Source organism: Gouania willdenowi, chromosome 8, assembly GCF_900634775.1.
Source record: "Gouania willdenowi chromosome 8, fGouWil2.1, whole genome shotgun sequence".
NCBI classification, from domain to species: Eukaryota; Metazoa; Chordata; class Actinopteri; order Blenniiformes; family Gobiesocidae; genus Gouania; species Gouania willdenowi.
This window is the reverse complement of record NC_041051.1, coordinates 14,060,803-14,080,588: the sequence shown is the minus strand read 5'-3', so window position 1 is coordinate 14,080,588 and position 19,786 is coordinate 14,060,803. Positions and strand designations below refer to the sequence as shown.

Genomic DNA, 19,786 nt, shown 5'->3' with positions numbered 1-19,786 from the left:
GAATCGTAGGGTTCCTATGTTATTCCATAAGATGTTTTAATGTAGCTGAAGCTGCCTTGTTACACAAAAGGCACTCCCCACTGTGCTAATGCATTTAAACTAGTGAAACAAAACCCACAGTAATAAATCATAATGTCTCTGACAATACCATATGTCACTGTGTCACCTCTGCCTCTCCTCCTTCTCTTGACTGTTTTAAGCATGTGTTAAACCATCTGGTGATAATTGCGCTTCTCACTGGAAGGCTTTCTGGTTACAAACAACAAGGTTTAGAACTCATTATACCAGTGACAATGTGTGAACCATTAAAAAGCTGTTGAGACAAGAATCAGCTTCTTTTATGCTCACGTTATTTTGCGTTTTTTAGAGTGCACTTTTTTAGTGCAGTTGTTCTCAATCTGTTGGGCAGTAACGTCAGGAAACATTTCATTAAACATATACATTTGACCTATTTTGTTGAGTATAGTGGACAAAAAAGAAAAAAAAAGTTTAAAAGGAGAAAAGGAAGTAAAAAAGTTTATTCAGAGTTATATTGGCAGTAATTCATGTTGGTTGAAAATCACATTTTCGTGGTGTGTATAAAGTGTGAAGTCATATGGATTTCCTTCTCATTGGTTATGTACAAAGATTTTTCTGTGAGTTCCAAAAAGCTTCAGTTTCATCCACTGCAGCATTTTAGTCGGAATATGTCCGCTCTCAGATTAATGTGTGCATCGTTGCACGTGGAAGTCAATGTCAAGGATTATAGTTCTAGAGAATCAGCGTACTTGTCTTGTGTGAGTGTGTCTAAGCTTTTCAAACGCACACACACGCGCTCACACGCGCACACACACAGAGTCCAAAGCTAAATTCATCTGCTCTACTGTAGATGGCTTAGTAGCCCTGCATCACTTCTGATCAGTGTCAACTCAGTCTGCTCTACTCAGAATCAGAAATCCAAACATGCCTTGGCTAAGATCAGCACTAAAATGAGTCTGGGTGGGTCGGTGGGTGGGTGTGTAACTGATGAGGAGAATCGTGCTGATTGATGCAGGGAGATAAAAAACCACACACGTCATTACATTCATGATTCACTTAATGCAAGTAGGCAGCAGGGAGCTAAAGAGAAAGCCGGTGATTGCGCTCAGTATTGAGTGGAACAGTTTGTTACTGATGATGAAAGAAACTTAGTTGATTTTGCTTGTTTTTCTACTCTGCATGTAAACAAATGTTTTCTTAATTTGTAAAGCTACTGAGTGGGAAGGTTGTAGTGGGAGGATTATAAGACTGACTTAGAAGCAAATTGAGGTTGGATTAAAAAGTAGAACAAATGCAAATAAAAAACAACACTGTTTGGGGAAATAAATAACACATATATCTAACTCTTAACTTTGTTTTTATCTTGGGACATGTGGGGAAGGCTGGGGTGTATAGTACTATTGATCCGTCAAAATTCAAAGTGAACTGAATGTAACAATTCATTAGGTTCCTTTGTGTTCTCTCATCTTCGATCCCCAGGTCAGCCGAGATATAAAATCTCTCCAGTTGTTCTCTTCATTGATTCTGGCTTGTTTTTTGGTCTTCGCACCAACTGCCAAGCTAAATTCCTTGTGCTGTCTTAAACTGTACTTGGCGAATACAAACCTTTCTGATTCTGATTCAGTGCGTCAGTGGACTGCTCCAATGTCTCCAAAGCTCATGCTTATATAGCTAATAATACTAAAAATAGAGTGTTTAGGCGAGGAGTGTCACAATCTGTTATTGATCTTGGATATTGGTCTGATATCAGCAAAAAAACAGGATTAGATTAAATCAGCCTGCATCTAAAATCTCCAATACAAGCAGTACTTCCCTCCAGCACTTTTAACCACCAGCTGATACTGACAATAAAATAAATAACTGAAGTGAACTTGAATTGTTAAATGTTTATTATTTTGTTTTTGAGGGGATTTTTTGTATCTGTTCTAATCAATTGTAGAATATTAAAGGTCCCATATCATGCCATTTTTCACCAATCTCCATTTGTTCTAAGAACCCCAAAAACATAGTATTTGAGGTTTATTTTCCCAAACTCGGCTGTTTTCCAGAGTTTTAGCCTCTGAAAAGTCACTTTCTGAGCAGCTCTACACAAACAGGCTGATTTATGGCCTACTTATGCATATTCATGAGTGGGCGTGTCTATAGACGGGACACTGACTTCCGCCTCCCCACACGGTGACGTAGGGCCAGAGGACGGCCCGCCCTCCTCCCACCCACTCCGTAGCTGAGCTCATTCTGCTTTATAAACACGAGACAGAGCGTGGGGGCGGGGCGTTCATCGGTACATACATAGACTGTAGAAAATACATACATAGCACTGCACGAAGGACGCTGAAATGCTCACCTTCGTGGGCGTGTCTGTTTACATGTCAATCATGGTGGAGAGCTTCCTGGAGGCGCGGTTTCTCCAGCTCAGTGCTGCATCAAATTCGTCATCAAAGTGGGAACGCGTCAAATTAGAGCGAGGTGTTTGGGCTCAGACACGAGAAAACCAAGGAGCAGGAGACAAAAACCGCAGAAACACACGACGAGGGTCACAATGATCCACCAATCATTCAGTGTCCAAGCACTCGGCTAAATAGTGAGGGAGGCTTGATTGGAAACAGGCCACACCTGGGTGCAAAACATGAGGTTGCATTGGAGGTCAATGCTTGCCAAAAAGTCTTATGTCTTATATATCCAAATTTCAAATTAAATATATGTTTTGAATAACATTAGAACAATTCTGACAATTGACTTTTTGGAGCATATACAGCTTTTCTATATGAAAAACAATGAAAAACCTTTCACATGTATAATCCCAGTTCCTTTTGTTTTCAATGTGTCCATCAGATTGTCTGGCAGTCATGTCTTTGCAAGTACGGTTATCAACAAGAAAAGAAAAATGCCCATAGGCCTACATAATGGTAGAAAAAAAGGTGCATAAACAAACAGGCAATGTGACAATGAACCGAGTATATGTGAGAAAGGAAAAAGAAGGAAGATTTTCAAACATGGCTGAAAGAAATACAGTTGAGCCACAGACTGGGCTGTCACAGAAGTCCACGATTTTGCCTTTCCCTCTAAGATCTTTGGCAGCATCCAAGTGTAAATGCCAGTGTCGCTGATGTGAGGGATGCGTATGATGTGTTGTCTGTATCACTTTGAGTGACAATGTGGTGGTTCAGTCAGAGATTGCAATACGATCAGAAAACTAGTGAGAAGTGGAAGGCTGCACAGCACACGAGAACACAAAATGAAGCTTTCGGGGTGGGGGTGGGGGTGGCAATAGAAATCTGTCGGTACACATTTGTTATGTCTGCACAGTAGAGACTTGCCAAACTAAATAGGATGTTTACGTATCACAATCTAGATGCAACTTCCGCTGCAATATGTTGTCCTCCGTGTCCTCCCACATGGTTTAGAAACAAAATAAACCTAAACCTAGAGTTTTGACATTTAATGCTGTTTTTGTCATCGTTTACCTGACATTTCTGTGGCTAGGCCCAGTGTTGTTATACACGTTGTGAACTGATTAATCTGTGTGTGTACGTTTCCTTGCAGTGTGCTGTTTTGTGGTCCACAAACGGTGCCATGAGTTTGTCACCTTTTCCTGTCCTGGTGCTGACAAGGGTCCGGACACAGATGTAAGTGATGCTCTTTCATTTGAAGCGCTAAAGCTTTCCTCGTATTTTTTATTTATTCATTTTACCCTTGTGTGCTGATGATGTTGTTCGGTTGTTGAACAAAAAAAAAAAAAAAAGCCTGATCACTTGTTACATTGACTGTAAAAGCTTAAAGGTGCAGTCTGCAATTCTTATAACTATAAAAGTAACTTTTTGTCATATTTGCGAAAGCTGTCACTATGTACGGACAGCTTTACATCAAACTAGTAGTTTGTGTGAAAAAACAGGCTCATTGAGTCCCCTCAGCCTTTGGCAGATTGCCAGAATGCACCGTGACCAAGCAAAAAGAACCAATCAGAGCCAGGATTGTGTTTGATGGGCTATCTGACAGCTGTTGCTCACAGGCCCCGCCATTTTCCCGGGCTGGAGCACCGTCTTTTTTACAGTGTATAGTCTGGAGGAGTAGAAGATGGAATTGGTGACTTTTCTGCTTGAAAGGTAATTACTGCTGCTTGGTTTACATCATGTTTTATTTGTAATTGTTACACTAGAACTCTGTGGCGCATGTGTTGTTCATATCCGCGCAGCAGCCTCCGTGTGGCTGCTGTAAGTCACACAGTGTTGTTGCTGCTGCTGCTGAGGTGTGTGCATAGAGAGAAAGAAGCGCTGCAGTAATATGCTTTTAACAGAGCATGTTATTTTACTGTGATGTTGCTGTCTAGCTAACGTTAGCTTGTTAGCTCCTCTGAGGGAGGGACTTTAGAAAGTTTGGAGGCAGGGTAAGAGAGCAGCAGGGAGGGAGGGGGAGAGAGGGATCTGAGAGTCGCGAACTGCACCTTTAATGACATTAGATGTGGGGGAATTACAGTCATTACCAAACACCTGAAATACTGCTATTGCAGTGATGCATTCAATAACTTAAGGAAGCTCTTCTCTATTCTAATACACTTTTCCTGTTCAGGACCAGAGGGCAGCTGGAGATCATGGAAACTTACTGTATATAGGCTGCAACACAGCACACACTCTGGATAGACATAGAAATAAAGCCAAGGAATATGAATAATTATGCAATATCTCCTCAGAACACATTCACTTTTTCATCGATGAAGTACCATTTACCTGTCACTGGAACGTTAGATAATCCATAACTGTACGAACAAAATTATTTCTGCTAAGAGCGATGATATGAATCTTTCATTAAGGAAATCCCATCTCTTCCTTCACTGACAGCTCTCTATTGATTCACAAATCAATCAGCCAATCAATTCAAGCTGCCGAAGACAGTGTAGGCTTCATAGATTATTCAATTGCTCAGAAAAAAAAGATGTAAAAGCTTGAAATTGTTGCTTGAAAGTTAGTTTTGATCTCCACTGTAAAGACTCTTGTTGACATTGGCGGAAAGTTTCACACAATGCATTGTGGGACGTAGAGTCCCGTAAACGGATGCATAGATTTTTATTTGAAATCTTTTTGTGATTTGTTGTGCCCCAAAAATAAACACCAGAAAATGTGTTGGGAAGTTACTTTAGCAGTGTTTTGGGGGTCAACACAAGAAATGCATTGGCCTACGGGACGCCACATCCCACAATGCAATGCGCAAAACCTTTCCAACAATGTCAATAAACCAAGTGTTTCCAGAGGAGAGCAAAACAAACTTTCAAGTGTCAATTTCAACCTTCAATTTATGATGTATGAGGATTATTACACTGTTTTTATCTGATTAAAAAAATAAAATAACCATTAGCTACATTTCAAGCTGTCACAGAATTGTTATAAAAAGGTCAATGCTCAACCATATACACAAAGAATTTAAAGCTAACAAAACGTGTGCTTTGAGCACTGCACTACACAACATCATACAAAGTTAGATTGACACAGTACGTTAAAGGTCCTATATCATGCTATATTAAGACCTTCCAAAATCAACTAAAGCCATATATGGGTAATATTTTACATTTTGCAAAGTAAAATACTAATTCATTAAGAAATATGACTTATTTTCTTTAAACCCGGAAGTTGAGATGCACGGTTTCTCGGAGCGCCGCCTCTCCCCGTGTGAGTGCCTCCCATTTCATGACGTAGCCCTGGAGCCCCGGCAACATGGGCAACAGACACGCCCACCAAACTTTGTAAACAGTTCCAGAGAATGTATTTCAAATATAAAGACAAAGATGTGAGTATGGCTAACATTTCGCTAGAGGTTTATTTTACTTACGGCTGTGGGTTTTATTGTGGGAATCGCTGCAGTTTAAAGACGTAATTTACTGAACAATCCACTTTGGAACTGGCCAAGGTTCACCAAGCATTCTTCTGTAAAGTGACGGATGCTGGATGGTGTGTCACATGCTCCCAGAGATAAATTCTAATCACTCTTGGTGAGTAGACTCTTGTTTTTTAGGAAGTTTGAACAAATTCTGAGGACTTTCGCAGTCAAACACACATTTTAGGTTACCAGGCATTATTGTTGGGTAAAAAAACAAAGACCGTTTCTTTTCCCTGTGCAGACTGGATAAGAAAGGAGAATGACCATCCAAACAGGTGTTCTTCGGCCGCTCGCGTTAGTCTAGTCTAGCACCAGAGAAAATGGGCGTGTATGTTCACTGTGGAGGCGCGGCACCAGCAGCAGGCACTTCCTGGAGGGAACAGTTCAGAATTCTAGTGACTAGTGATTTCTCAGAGATGCAGGAAGGAAGCCCAATAATACTTTGGGGGGTTTTTTGATAAGGAATTAACATTGTAACAAGGTTTAAAGCTCAAAAAAGTTGATTTGCATGATAAATAAGAAAATAGTCTCAATACATTCTGGACATAACTATCTGTACATTATCCAGATTATAATCAATTAGGGTTTGAGTTGTACTTGCAAGTGATACTTGTGTTTACAGCCAAATATTGAAACTTCAAGTAACTTCAGCACCAATGATCAAATTGCCAACCTGTTGTAATGTATTTACAATAGAAATCAACAATACAATTGAACCACTAGCAAAATACCCACAGCTTGCATCGCTTATATTGTCCCATCAAACACAATTCACCAATTACACTGTGGGGATCCTGCTTTTCAGCTTCAGTAGACCAAAAGAAGTCCTAATGAAAGTTTATTTGCTTAGCTAATTAAATCACAGCCGTACTTCCACATGAATATTCTGTCACAAACATAAAGGAAAGCTTCTGTTTTAATGACTGCACAGCCTTTTCCGCTTGATTAACTACAGCAGTAATTTGTTCTCGTTTGCCTTAGTGGGCTTTTTGGGAAATTACATTACTACTGTATTTATTTTTCTGAAGCAAAAATCAGTTTTTCTTGATCATAGTTTAAGTAGTGAGTTACTGTATAGTATAACCATCACTTACGTCAGAGACATTGTGTGCCACAGCTCCCTGAAGCAAGCTTTTGGCTAGAAGATAACCATGACACCTTTTTTCACAAACCTAAACACAAATACACCCACCTTACAGCCCTTTGTTTCTTGCAGAGTGACCCTTGCATGAATTGCGTCATTGGTCTGATCAATGCTTTGATCCACTGACAAAAGGATATGTTTGCATTAGCATCTGTGGGAAAAGTGTTGTCCCAGTCTCTCTCTCTCTCTCTCTCTCTCTCAGTTTTTCATTTAACACATGGAAGCGTAGGAGGCAATAGTGCTGCATTATCAGTCAAGGATCACTCTGGACCCAATGAATGAAGGTGACTCATCCACAAAATAAAACAACAACAGCGAATAAACCTTTCACAAAAAAACATTACATTTTCATGATCAAATCTTTGACCAGATCAAATCTTTTTTTGCAAATTTGTCTTTGAACTTTTTAGTGTTCTCTTTTATTTCTATGAGAGAATTGGTTGCCATTGTGGTGCTTGTTCTCCTGTAGCCTTTTGTCCCTTAATCTACCAATTTATAACGCTGAAAACCAAGGCTTTTGCATGTGTTTAATGTATTGTATATAACTGATTTTTTTTTAAAATACTCCAGTCTATACCTTCCTAATAATGCACATGGAGCTGATTGTGGTCCTACTTTGAGCTGTTGCCACAAGTGTTAGAGATGTTTCATTTAAACATTGTTCGAAACTTTTGTTTTAAAGCTTGTGTGCTAAAGATTTAATGTTTATAGAATATATAAGCATCTTTAATATTTTGTAGCTTCTAATCTCACGTGCACTTCATCAGTGCAAATGAGTCCTTCACAAAGTTTTTTGAAAGTATCTGAAAAATACCTGCCTTATTTATTCATATCCTGAAAGTAACTTTTATGCAGATAATTGGCACAATTGTGCCCAAAAGACATGCATTCACAATAACTCATGCAGCTTTTACTTCTCTTGGGAGATGTATGGCCTCATTGTGCCGACAAGTTGGAAACGCATGTATTACTTTTGAGTTGAAGAAAAACTTGATGATATATTAACTGGCTTGTGTGAAGCCCCTCTGCTTTGTGAAACTGGTTTAACCAAAACAAAAGTTGTGATGAAACTCGTCAATTTCTCGTGATTTTTAACACTGGGTTGGGAATGACTATATTTTGAGACACAAGCAGAGGTGGGTAGTAACGAGTTACATTTACTCCCTTACATGTACTTGAGTAACTTTTTGAAAAAAATGTACTCACGAGAGTAAATTTATTCAGGCATACTTTACTTTTCTACTTTTACTCCTTTACAATTCGAGAGCGGTGATTTTGTCACTTTTAATGTCAGTCTATTTTTTTCATCCCAAGAAATGTTGACATCCTGCTCTCAGAGAAGCTGTTTCATTGGCAGAATCCCAAAGCATCTGAGTTATTGGTCTATGGCTCTCCTGCATCATCCTATACAACAGGGAACAACCAATCAAAACGCGAGAATTCCACCCGTGGCAAAACATCCAGCATATTTTATTAATGTGACCATTGCGGACAATGAGCAGCCATCGACAAGTTTGGAGGAGACGATCCACGTGGCCATGTTTTCTTTAACGGCGTGCAAGAACAACAGCTATGTTATGCGTTGCTGCCTTTGACAGCAGAAACAGGTCAACATTTCTGCCTACAAGAACTCCACTTGTAATCTACGGAAGCATGTCGCGGTAAGTTTTTTCCCAAGCTAACGCTAGCTTTTGTGTACTTTTTCACTCTTACTCAATGAAGTATTTGGGATGACTACTTGTACTTTTACTTGAATAAATTTAATTTACATGTAACAGTACTTTTAATCGAGTACCGTTTTTGGCTACTCTACCCACGTCTGGATACAAGCACATGTGACCTGTCGCGTCTGTTGCTAGTTTATACAATAATTTAAAAGTACTTCATGTCAGTCGGTAGCAGAGCAGAACTACATAAAATTATTAAAGGTATTTTTACACAATAAAGACATATTGTAGGCCTCATCAGTGTAGTCTCAAAAAAGAAAGTAGTAGGCTAAAAAAAAAAAGTCAAAAGTTGCGGCGAGAAATCACTGTGGCAACACCGCTGCTACGCGCCTATGACGCATGACAACTAGGGGGGTCGGGGGGCATGCCCCCGCAAAAAACTTTGCAAAAATTATACTATACTAGTACAGTGCCTGTTGGAAGTATGTATTCATGTGGGAGCTTAAGTAGAGTTGTCAATTATGGCAAAATGAATACGTGTTTGAAGGTTGGATGTACAAAGAGGTGCTAAATATATTTGCTGGTGCAAAGTAAAATAGCGTGGTTTAATGCTATGTGACATGCGCATGATAAATAGATAAATAAAGCTTGCACCAATGTGGCGGTTTATGTAGAATCTGATAAAAGACACAAATTCATACAAATATTACCAGACAGGGTGTAACTTTGCCAGGCTAGCTGCTTGGTGGAGCATGAGATGAGCTCTCACGAGACTTCACATGACATTTAGAAAATGGCCACCGGAACAGGGTTGCAAAAGTTCCTCAAAGTGTGGAAAACTTCAATCTTTCATGGATTCTTTCAGTGCAAAAGGAGTTTGGAATAATTTTACATGTTTAAGAGTAGAAGGCAGCCAGAAAGAGAGTAGTAGGCGATTCCGCCCGCCACCTGCACTTGTGGACATCCCTGCCTCATAGATCAATAAATCAAAGGTATTTATTCCGAAAAACTGGAGAATTTACTGACAAACCGCTGTTGCAGGTTGCTGGTGAAACTCTTTTACAAAGCACTTATTATATCTGTATCTGTGAATGAACAGGGCTACACTCCATCCTTATTACTGCACTCATGAGCACTCAGGCCTGTTGACATGCTTCCTCTTCTTAAACCTACTTTAGCACTCAAGAAAATAAGGAGGAGAGAGACAGAAAAGCGCTGATTTATTTTTTACAATGTATGTTGTGTTGATGTAGTTAACTTGTCAAATGCCACCGCCCACATTTACCCACAATAACGACATTGCAAAATAAACAAAAGCTATAATGTGTAAAACATAAGTGCAAACGTAAAAGCCTGGTTGACAAGGTTTAGTACATTAAACAGATTCAAGGGAATATACAAAGGGGAAAGACCAAATAGGTGACACAAATAAACTTGAATTGACTAATAGTGTTGCCATAGTACAAGAGAAAAGATAAGGGTGTAGAACAGGGGTCACCAACATGTAGCCCGTGGGCACCAGGTAGCCCGTATGGAGCATGCGAGGGGCCCTCGGGCCTGTTCTGGAGTTCTCGTCACCAATGAGCTCCATCTAAAATCTAATTTACTTGCCAGGCTTTAAACCCACAAAGATAAATAGAGGTGATAGATGTAGTCAGTGCCTTAGTAGAGTTATATACTACTGCACTTTATACATTGTTATATTAAATTACCCATCATTAGAAACCTTGTGATGTTTTTAAGTGTCACAGATTTCGTATATGGGTTGTAGTTCAAAAAGGCAAAAAGGTCCTTCGAAAAAATATTCCATAATGTTGAAATTGTACAAGTACAAACATGTTACACATTTTGCAATTATTTAAAGTTATTAGTGGCTAGAAAAATAGGAGAATGAATGATTTCCTGTGAAACATAATTAAAATAAAACAATTGCATAAATAAGAGGAAAGGAATTGTCGCATGTTGAAACTTAAAGTGAGAATTTAGTAATTAATGAGTGCTTTTTAAAATGATAGCCCTTCGGACTATTCACTAGCTTTGAAGTAGCTGACAGTTTCAGAAAGGTTGGTGACCCCTGGTGTAGAAGATTCAGCTCAGGTGGAGCATTTTAAAAAATCACAAATGTGCATCACAAAATAGTGATCCTCCACTGACAACAAACTCTAACAAAAACAAGATAGTTTTATCTCTGCAGGCCTTTGAGCAAGGCCTTCAAATTCCAAATGAGTCCTGGGGGCCATAGAAGTACAGGTAACTAAAAAAAAAAAGTTTCATTCTACACGTTCAGCATGCCGATGTCACTGTGCAAGACCTAAATACTGAAATATTGTGGATCTCACTGGAAGTCTACTTCAGGTTTTTCTCACTCTCATCTCAGTCTGTGCCTGGCTCTCCATCTGCCTGTTGGCAGGTAACTCATTCATCATTCATGGTTTCATTGATTCAAACTTTTTTCGCTCACATTGGTCAAGTGAGTGTGTGACCTGTTGTTGATGCTTGAATGCATGTTTACCAAGGTTGGGGTCAATTATAATTGCAATTGTGTAATTGATAATTAATTACAATTATGACGTAAATATAATTATAATTGCAATTGGAAAAATCTGTTGCTTTTTTAATCATAATTGAATTAATTGTAATTTAATTCAGATAATTAACTTTGTAATTATTATTGTCAAGAAAATTCTATAAAAACTGTCAATTACAATTTAATTAAATGCAAACCTGTGGAACCATGTTACAGTTCTATGGTTTACACATATTAGGAATGATTAAAATATGTTTTATACCAAGTCTACCTGTCACTCGAGGATCACTTTACCATTTAAAAAAAAATTGAAATCTAGGCTCATACTGACAGAAAAAAGGCTCCCTAAAAATATGAATACCAATATTTTTATTGACTAGGAAGCGTAACATGGTAACCAAGAGATGAAAAACAAATTAGATGATAGATAATGATTTTTTGTGTATTTTACAGCTGTTTTTTAGACATGGCTCAAAACTGACCCGCTATAATAAGAGATGCTAACAGAAAGCTAACACAAGAGGAAGATCACGTTTTATGGGCCTATTTATTAAAAGCTTAGTAATTGTGATGAATTATAATTGAACTTTAGTAATTGAGAACGCAATTGTAACTGACTTTCAAGGGGAAACATAATAATTGTAAATGTAATCGTAATTGTGAAAAATGGCAGTCACCGTAATCGTAAGTATAATTGAACATGGTTAATTGAAGATGTAATTGTAATTGAAAAATGTAATTGAACCCAACCCTATATACAATAGGGACACTATTGGTTAAGAAATACCAAGTGGTAAAAAGGCAACAGTGAATAGAAACAAGTAATAATCAATAAATATGAATCAATCATATATATGTACACAACGGGATAAAAAGTTTTATCTATTCCATGTTCCTTGCAAAAATGACACTTTTTTATTTTTCTATATTTAATATTTTAACTCTTTTTAGGTGAGTCGGCTAAGAGTTCCAAGTGGTCCAGCATTAGCATCATTTTGTGTAGCAATCACTAGCATGCATTTCGCTGGTGTTTAGCTCCTGGGCCTTGATCCATTACCTTCTCAGCAGCTCAGCGTTGACCTGCAGCCACAGCTGTGCACACATGCCTGCTGCAGAGCTCAGCTTACACAATGTCAAATCTCTGTGCATGTTAATGCTGAAGTGCACAGAGAGGAGATTACAGCTCAGAATGGCTCAGCGCACCAACACGTGCCATCAGAGAAGATCTATTAACTTGGACATAAAATGCTTGCAATATTTAAGTGTGGGGCATCAATTAGAGATGAATGTTTATCTGTGTCATTGACCCTACTTGGAGAAAATCGGCCCATTAGATCACAGACCATATGCTGATTATGCAAGGCCATGACACTGAGGGGTTGTGGACATTTTCAGTAGAAAAATCACAATCTGTCATTGTGTTAGTGACATTACGACGGACTCACACAGCCTTTGGTAGCTCCACACAGACTGCTCTCACCAACAAATGATATGCGATCACGTCTTTGACAACATTTGGTTGGACTGCAGTGTCACTGCATGATCACGTTGTTGTTACAAATGGTAGATTCTTGCACTAGTTTTCATTACTATACAGCTTACAACTCTACGCTTTGCAGAAAAGGTCCTTGAAAATAGAATCCAGAAATACAGTCCACAAGATGAAGTCAAGAAGCAAAGAAAGCTTCAGCATTATTGTTAACAGTTTAGAATCTATAGCAAAGAATCTTCTTCTTCTTTCTGCTGAAATTTGGTAGGTATAATCTATGGATGTGTACACATCGACAGTCGGAGCCCTATTTTTGATTTGGGGCCACAAAAGAAAAAGAAACAGAAGTCGATTTATTTGCGAGTCAAATATTATGACGGCTGGTGGTACCGAATCATTGGCACATACCAATATATAAATGGGACCCCCTGTGACAAATGACTACTCCTCCGTCAGTTCTTGTTAGATCGGAATGCAGTTTGGTATGAATACATATGAATTTATGGGAACATACTCGTGTGGTATATCATTTCAAAGGTAATTCAATGTAAATTACAATTATGCTTCGCATCGCCCATTATTCCGCAATTTCCATTAAAGACATTTTCTCATTTTTTTGTGAGTCAAATATTGCGACAGTTGGTGGTACCAAACCATTGACACATACCAATATATGAATGGGGCTTAATGCTTGTTGAATCGGGCTGTAATTTGACATGGATATTCTATGAGCAGATATCAAGAGCCTCTTGGAGTCCTTTTTCTACTCGGAGGAACCGAGTCATTTGACTGACATCTCGGGAACGTGGTACGTGCTATTCAGCGTGGAGACGTTCAACAGGCCCAGCCGTAGTTCATCCGAACTTGCTTAAAAAACAATTACTATAGTCCAGGGTTGGGGTCAATTATAATTTTAATTGCATAATTGATAATTAATTACAATTATGGCATGATTATAATTGTAATTGTAATTTTAAGAAGCTGTTGTCGTGGTAATCGTATTTGAACTGTAAATCAATTCAGATAATTGACTTTGTAATTGTAATTATCACGGAGATTAAATACAAAAACTTTCAATTACAATTTAATTGAACTCAAACCAGGTCTATGGCTTACACATAGGTAGTTAACAAATATTGCAAGTTTTCCGACTACCTGTCAGTGAATTTTCACAGTCATACAGGTGTTGTAAGTGTTAGGGGTTAGAGTTAGGATATAATAGAAGGTTATTTGAATAGGGACGATGCAATTTCACAGAGTAACAATACTGTGAATGTAATAACTCATTGTACAAATAGTTTATAACTATTGCTAAATTCCAACTCTTGTCCCTAGTTGGACTTTTACACAAGATATTATAGTAAATACACTAAAATGTAAAGGTAAAGATGCTAAAACAACATTGTACACAAAAAACTACATACAATCATCACAATGCTATATGAATAAAAGTTAGTAAAATTGTAATAGAACTTTAGTGTTTGAGAACATAAACGGAATTGGAAAAAAACACTGGTTATCATAATCATAATTGAATTGTAATTGAACATGTATAATTGAAAACCTAATTGTAATTGAAAAATGTAATTGACCCCAACCCTGCTATAGTCTAATATTAATTGAAATGAATGATTACAGAAGGAAGAGATTTAAAAGAAACTAACAAAATAAAAAACAACAAAACAAAAAAAACTGGGTGAATTATTAGAACATTCAGCTGATTTTTTTTTTACTGGATGTGATTAGACCAAAAACTTAAATTGTGATAATCAGAAATCAATAAGCTGGAAAATGCCTGATGACTAAACAGCTGGAAAATGCCAGGTCTTGCATAAGCAGCTCATTTAATCACAGATATCAAATAACAATCTGCAGTCGTTGGTGGCTCATCTGATTACATAAGCAAGGGTGTTAGTTACTTAATGAGTATTGGTGCTCGATGGATGGATTCTACCATGAACCTGCTGTCAGCGTTTAAAAAGAAAAAAAAAAAAAAAAGCTGTAAGAAAATACAAGAGTAGTGTTAATAAAGAACACAGAGAGCCTTCACCTGAAATTCTATCATCAACATGTGTGAGAGAACGGTTTGTTTTGGTTTGTAGTTATTTGTGACTCAGCACTGCCCAGCTTCTCCTGGAAAATGTCAAGTAAACACTATTCCACCTTGCCAGCACACACACATACAAACACGCACACACACTCACATACAGTCACACATACTTTTTTGCACAGGAAATGTGTCAAACTCATAATCCACTGTAAATATTTTTGATGTAGCTTCTCTGTGTTTACACCTGTTTATGTGTAAAGAGCAAGGACACATTAGGCGTCAGATGGTCTTGTTTTAGGGCTGTTGACAGAGTGTGTAAATGAAAACATCTCACTCGGGGAAAAAAAAAATGTTGCTTATGTGAATGTTTGAAAATGACACAAACTGTTTTTTTTTTTTTTTTTGTCTGAAGCTGGAAATATGGAAAACAGTCTGTTTCTCTTTGCCTCCTGTCTCTCCGCCCCATTATCTGTCATCTAGCAAGAGTCTCCAAAATAAAATAACCAACGTTGGAGTGCTGCAGATCCTGGCCTCTTTTGCAGCACAGAAAGTGGGCGTGGCATAATGTAAAGGTCAAATGTTTATTTGTCACATTTGGCATTTTAGTGTCTAGACTAGTTCACATCATTTGTTACTTAAAATCTTTACCTATTGAACTGTCCTTAGTTTTGAAGAATGGTTTCTACAGCTGAGATACTAATCATTGAAATGCTTGTTTATTTCCAATCTTTGCATTCTCAGAAAGGTTTTGCACATTGCATTGTGGGATGTGGAGTCCCGTAAACAGATGCATAGATGTGTTTTTATTTCATTTTTACTGTGATTTCTTGTGTTTCTTCACCAGACAAGGAGGACAGTGGTTCCCAGTTTTGTTCTAGTTTGTTCCCGGTATTCCCTGTGACAACAGAATGAAGTATAAGCCTATTTACTGTCTCTGAACTAGGCCATCTCTGGTAACAAACATCCATCAAACAGATAAACGGCGCACTACCCATGAGGTTTACAACTAACAAACAACTGCTTAAACATCTTCACACATATAAAGCTGACGATATACATCGGCCCGAATGGGCCCGCCGAAAACATTTGCGGGATGTAGTAGAGAATATTGCATATGTACATGGTTACATTATGTTTTTTAATTCAGAATTGGATATTCTGAATTAAATCATTCGGAAGTCCGTGTGAAAGTCCGCATGTTTATGCCTCCATCCATCCACTCTTTTCATTATATCCATGTCTTTTAAGGCTCTTATTAAATGGTCTCTCTGGAGTACGGGCTGCCGCCATCTTGGAATATGTCATCATCAGCGCGTCATCGCCGCAAGTTGCGCAAAACAATCCAAATTAACTTAAAGTGGCTTTAACCAAGTTAAGTGTTTACAAGAAAGAGGAATTATCTAATTCGGAATTAAAATTGGAATAAACCAGCCACTTAATTTGGATTTAAGCTTAATTCAGATTTAAATTAATTAGGAATGAGTGTTAACAAGGTCAGGTTAAAGAGGAATTACCTTTTATTCTGCTTTAAAGAGGAATTCAATCTCCCTTGTAAATGTGGCTATTTCAGTGGTCAGGACTGGATATGACGGAGGTGTCGGTTTTACTCAGTAATATGCCACCTAGTGGTGGCAGAAATTGCTTGCAAATCTCACATATTGCACCTTTAACATGAAATAGTTTTGAAAAACTTGTTTTTATTTCTGACATGTTGAAGGAGAAAGCATGAGAAGAAGCTAACGAGTAATATTGTCAATACTATCGACCAATCAGGATCGAGTTGCAAATGTGTGGAAGCTTTTTGATTGGTTTATATTGTAAGCGCTGCTATGGCAACTGTTGTGATTTGTCAGCTCACAGTCCACAGAGATCACATTTTTGAAGAGAAATGCACTGCTGCTTTCAGGGTCTTTTTTGTCAACAGACGTCCATTTCTTAATAAATGGGACAAATGGGACTGAGCTTGTGAAAAACCAGGACAAATCAATGGTTTGGGGGAAATCGACCGGGACACGGGACATAACTCTGAAAACCGCAAATGTCCCTTGTAAATCGGGACGTCTGGTCACCCTATGTTAAACAGTTTTTATGAACTTTGCTTCCATATTAAAAAAATATAATAATCTGTTTTCCTGCCTAGAATTTTGTTATGATGAAAACATACCTTTATTTTCTTCTGCAAAAAAAGAACAAGCAGCTCGTACATCTGCATAAAAACATAACTGCTCCCCTGCGTTCCTCCTCCTCGTGCTTCCCTAAAGGAAACAATCTCGAAATCTTCATTATGTAACACTGTGTGTGTGTGTGTGTGTGTGTGTGTGTGTGTGCGTGCGTGTTTTATATCTACTCATTCTCTTGTGGGACGAGTGGAGTTCTCTCTATCCTATTAGCAGCACACCTCATTAAAAACTACTGACATACTGACAATGACGGAAACCTAAATGAAGAGAAAAGAAGTGAAGGAGGGGGCAACAAAGGTGGTCCAGATTTATTAACAATGCTTCAGTGCAACTGCTTGGTCAGTGTTATTATTATGGGAAATAAAACCAGCACAATGAAAAGCCAAGTAATATCTGTGGATGCTGAAATGATGAGATTCTTTATTCAGCCCACACAGCTGCTATGTTTACACATGGGGTGCTCAGTTATAAGTCTCATCTGTGACAAAGAGTCAAGGATCTAATGAAGAAAAGCAGCCACTCGGCAAAGTTTTCCCAAACCAATGTGACTGATCCATTTGTTAAGGAGGGTAATTAAAGCGTAGATCATCCTAAAGATAGACACAGTTACGATATCAGCACAAACAGAACCATTCATCTTGCTTAGCAACATGGAGGACATACTAATTATGTCTAACTTCCTCATGAAATGTTAATTAGTGGGAGTAGTGTATGCATGGAAGAGAATTAATTAACGTTTGTCAATGGCTTTGAATCAAATTAGACTGAAAGGAGTTTGTCTTGACACTTTCATAAAGGAAGGTAATCAGGCTGCTAATAAAAACGCCAGGTAAGGACAAATGGGGTAAAAATGAGTGAGGAATAATGGGTCATTGAGAACCTTTTTTGGATATAAATATGTGCAACATTATAGAGATTTAGTGACTATTCCTCTGCAGAAATGAACTCCAACTTTTGTGACTCGTCTATTTTAGGATTGAAAAGCCACACGGGCAACGATTAGACCATTGGAAGGGACAGGAACGGGGAAATATAGAGCTGTCTCATCTTCTTAAATGAACCCAGTGGCCAGAAAAATATACGAAAATAAGAAGTCTGGGAGCTGGAGGGCTTTCTGCCTGCAGCGGGACAAAGAAGGGAAGATGTAATAGGTGAAATGAAAAGAGGATGAATACGAGTGTATGTGCAAGTCACTCGTCTCCTAAAGCCAGATGATTATATTCAATTCAATACTTACTTGGAGCTAATAAGAGTAACTGGAGAGATGAAGATAATGATGATATATTATTACGCTGAATAAGCACAAATGGCAATCTTATATTATGGTGCCTTTTCGTATTAGAGTGTTTCTAATGTGTACTCGCAGGAGTCTTTGTGTAGAAGTGAATGTGTGCGAATGTCATGTTTGTGTGTTAACTCTGCTACAGACTTGCTTTCTGTCCTTAGGGTTCCTCGTGTTACTCCTGAGAAATGTCAGGTAGTAAAATATGAGTAACATTTAGTGTTTCTCTCTGTGTGTGGTCAACAAACCACTGTTGGTCTAAAACAGTTATCACATTTTTAGGCCAGGCTACCAGACTCAAAACGCCACTCACTTTCTTCTTCTTCTTCTTCTTGTGTACACCAGTTAAAATCGCGAGTCCTCTGTTATTCGTGAACGGAACGGGCTGAAATTTGGTAGGTATCTATGGATGTGTACGCATCGACACTCGGAGCCCAATTTTTGATTTGGGGCCCCAAAAGAAGAAAAATACTAAAGTCGATTTGTCATTTATTTGCGAGTCAAATATTATGACGGTTGGTGGTACCGAATCATTGGCTCATACCAATACAGTATATAAATGGGGCCCATTACAACGTATGTGTCACAGCATTCTTCAAATGACTACTCTTCTGTTAGTTCTCGTTAGATTGGTATGCAGTTTGGTGTGAATACTCCAAGAATGAATATGATGAGACGCTGGAGGCCTATTTTTGAAATGGGGCCTGGAGGCCCACCCCCCATTTTCGGTAATTTCCAAATTTATGGGAACATAGTCATGTGATATATTGTTTCAAAGGTAATTCAACGTAGATTATGATTACACCTCACACAATTTGATTAGGGCCCACCCCCCCTTTTTTTTTTTGGCAATTTCCATGTTTTCTTATTTATTTGTGAGTCAGATATTGTGACAGTTGGTTGTACCGAATCATTGAACATACGTAGTCGAGTCATTTGACTGAATTCTCGGTAACGTGGTATGTGGTAGGTGCTATTCAGCGCGGAGACGTTCTGCAGACCCGGCCGTAGTTCATCAGAACTTGTTTAAACAAATTTTGGTGTTTCTCAAATTGCCAGATGTTTGAATTGTTTTGGATTTGTAATACAGTATATTAGAGCAGTGTTTCTTAAATGGGGTTACGCGACAGCACTACAGGGGTACTTGAGAGAGAGAGAGAGAGAGAGAGCGAGAGAGAGAAAGAGCGCGAGAGAGAGAGAGAGAGAGAGAGAGAGAGAGAGAGAGAGGAAAATTAACAAATAAAGTAGCAGTTTTGGTCCCAACCCAGGCGTGAGGTGATGAAAAAATTAAATGGGGTCACCTAAAATATCTGAAAAATGAAATGTTTTTTTTTACTTGTATTATTATTATTATTAATATTAAAATATTTAATATAATAATATTATTTTTTTATTAAAACAACACAATCCTAAACAACTGCATTTCTATACTTTCAATTTGTGAATCCAGTTCAACCAAAATGCAGTAAAAAAAAAACTAATTCTAGAAAAAAATGTCATTGGGTCGTCAGAAATTCCTGATATCAAAATAAGATCACGATCCAAAAAAGATTGGAAACCA

At 38.1% G+C, this 19,786-nt stretch overlaps 1 protein-coding gene across 1 annotated transcript in view; it reads left to right on the top strand.

Annotated features, from left to right (window-relative positions):
* The window catches only part of prkcab (protein kinase C, alpha, b), a 147,480-nt gene that overhangs the window by 45,652 nt on the left and 82,042 nt on the right, over positions 1–19,786 (top strand). Inside the window, 1 exon segment of the mRNA XM_028455322.1 lies at positions 3,562–3,644. Within this exon segment, the coding sequence (XP_028311123.1) occupies positions 3,562–3,644 (83 nt within the window).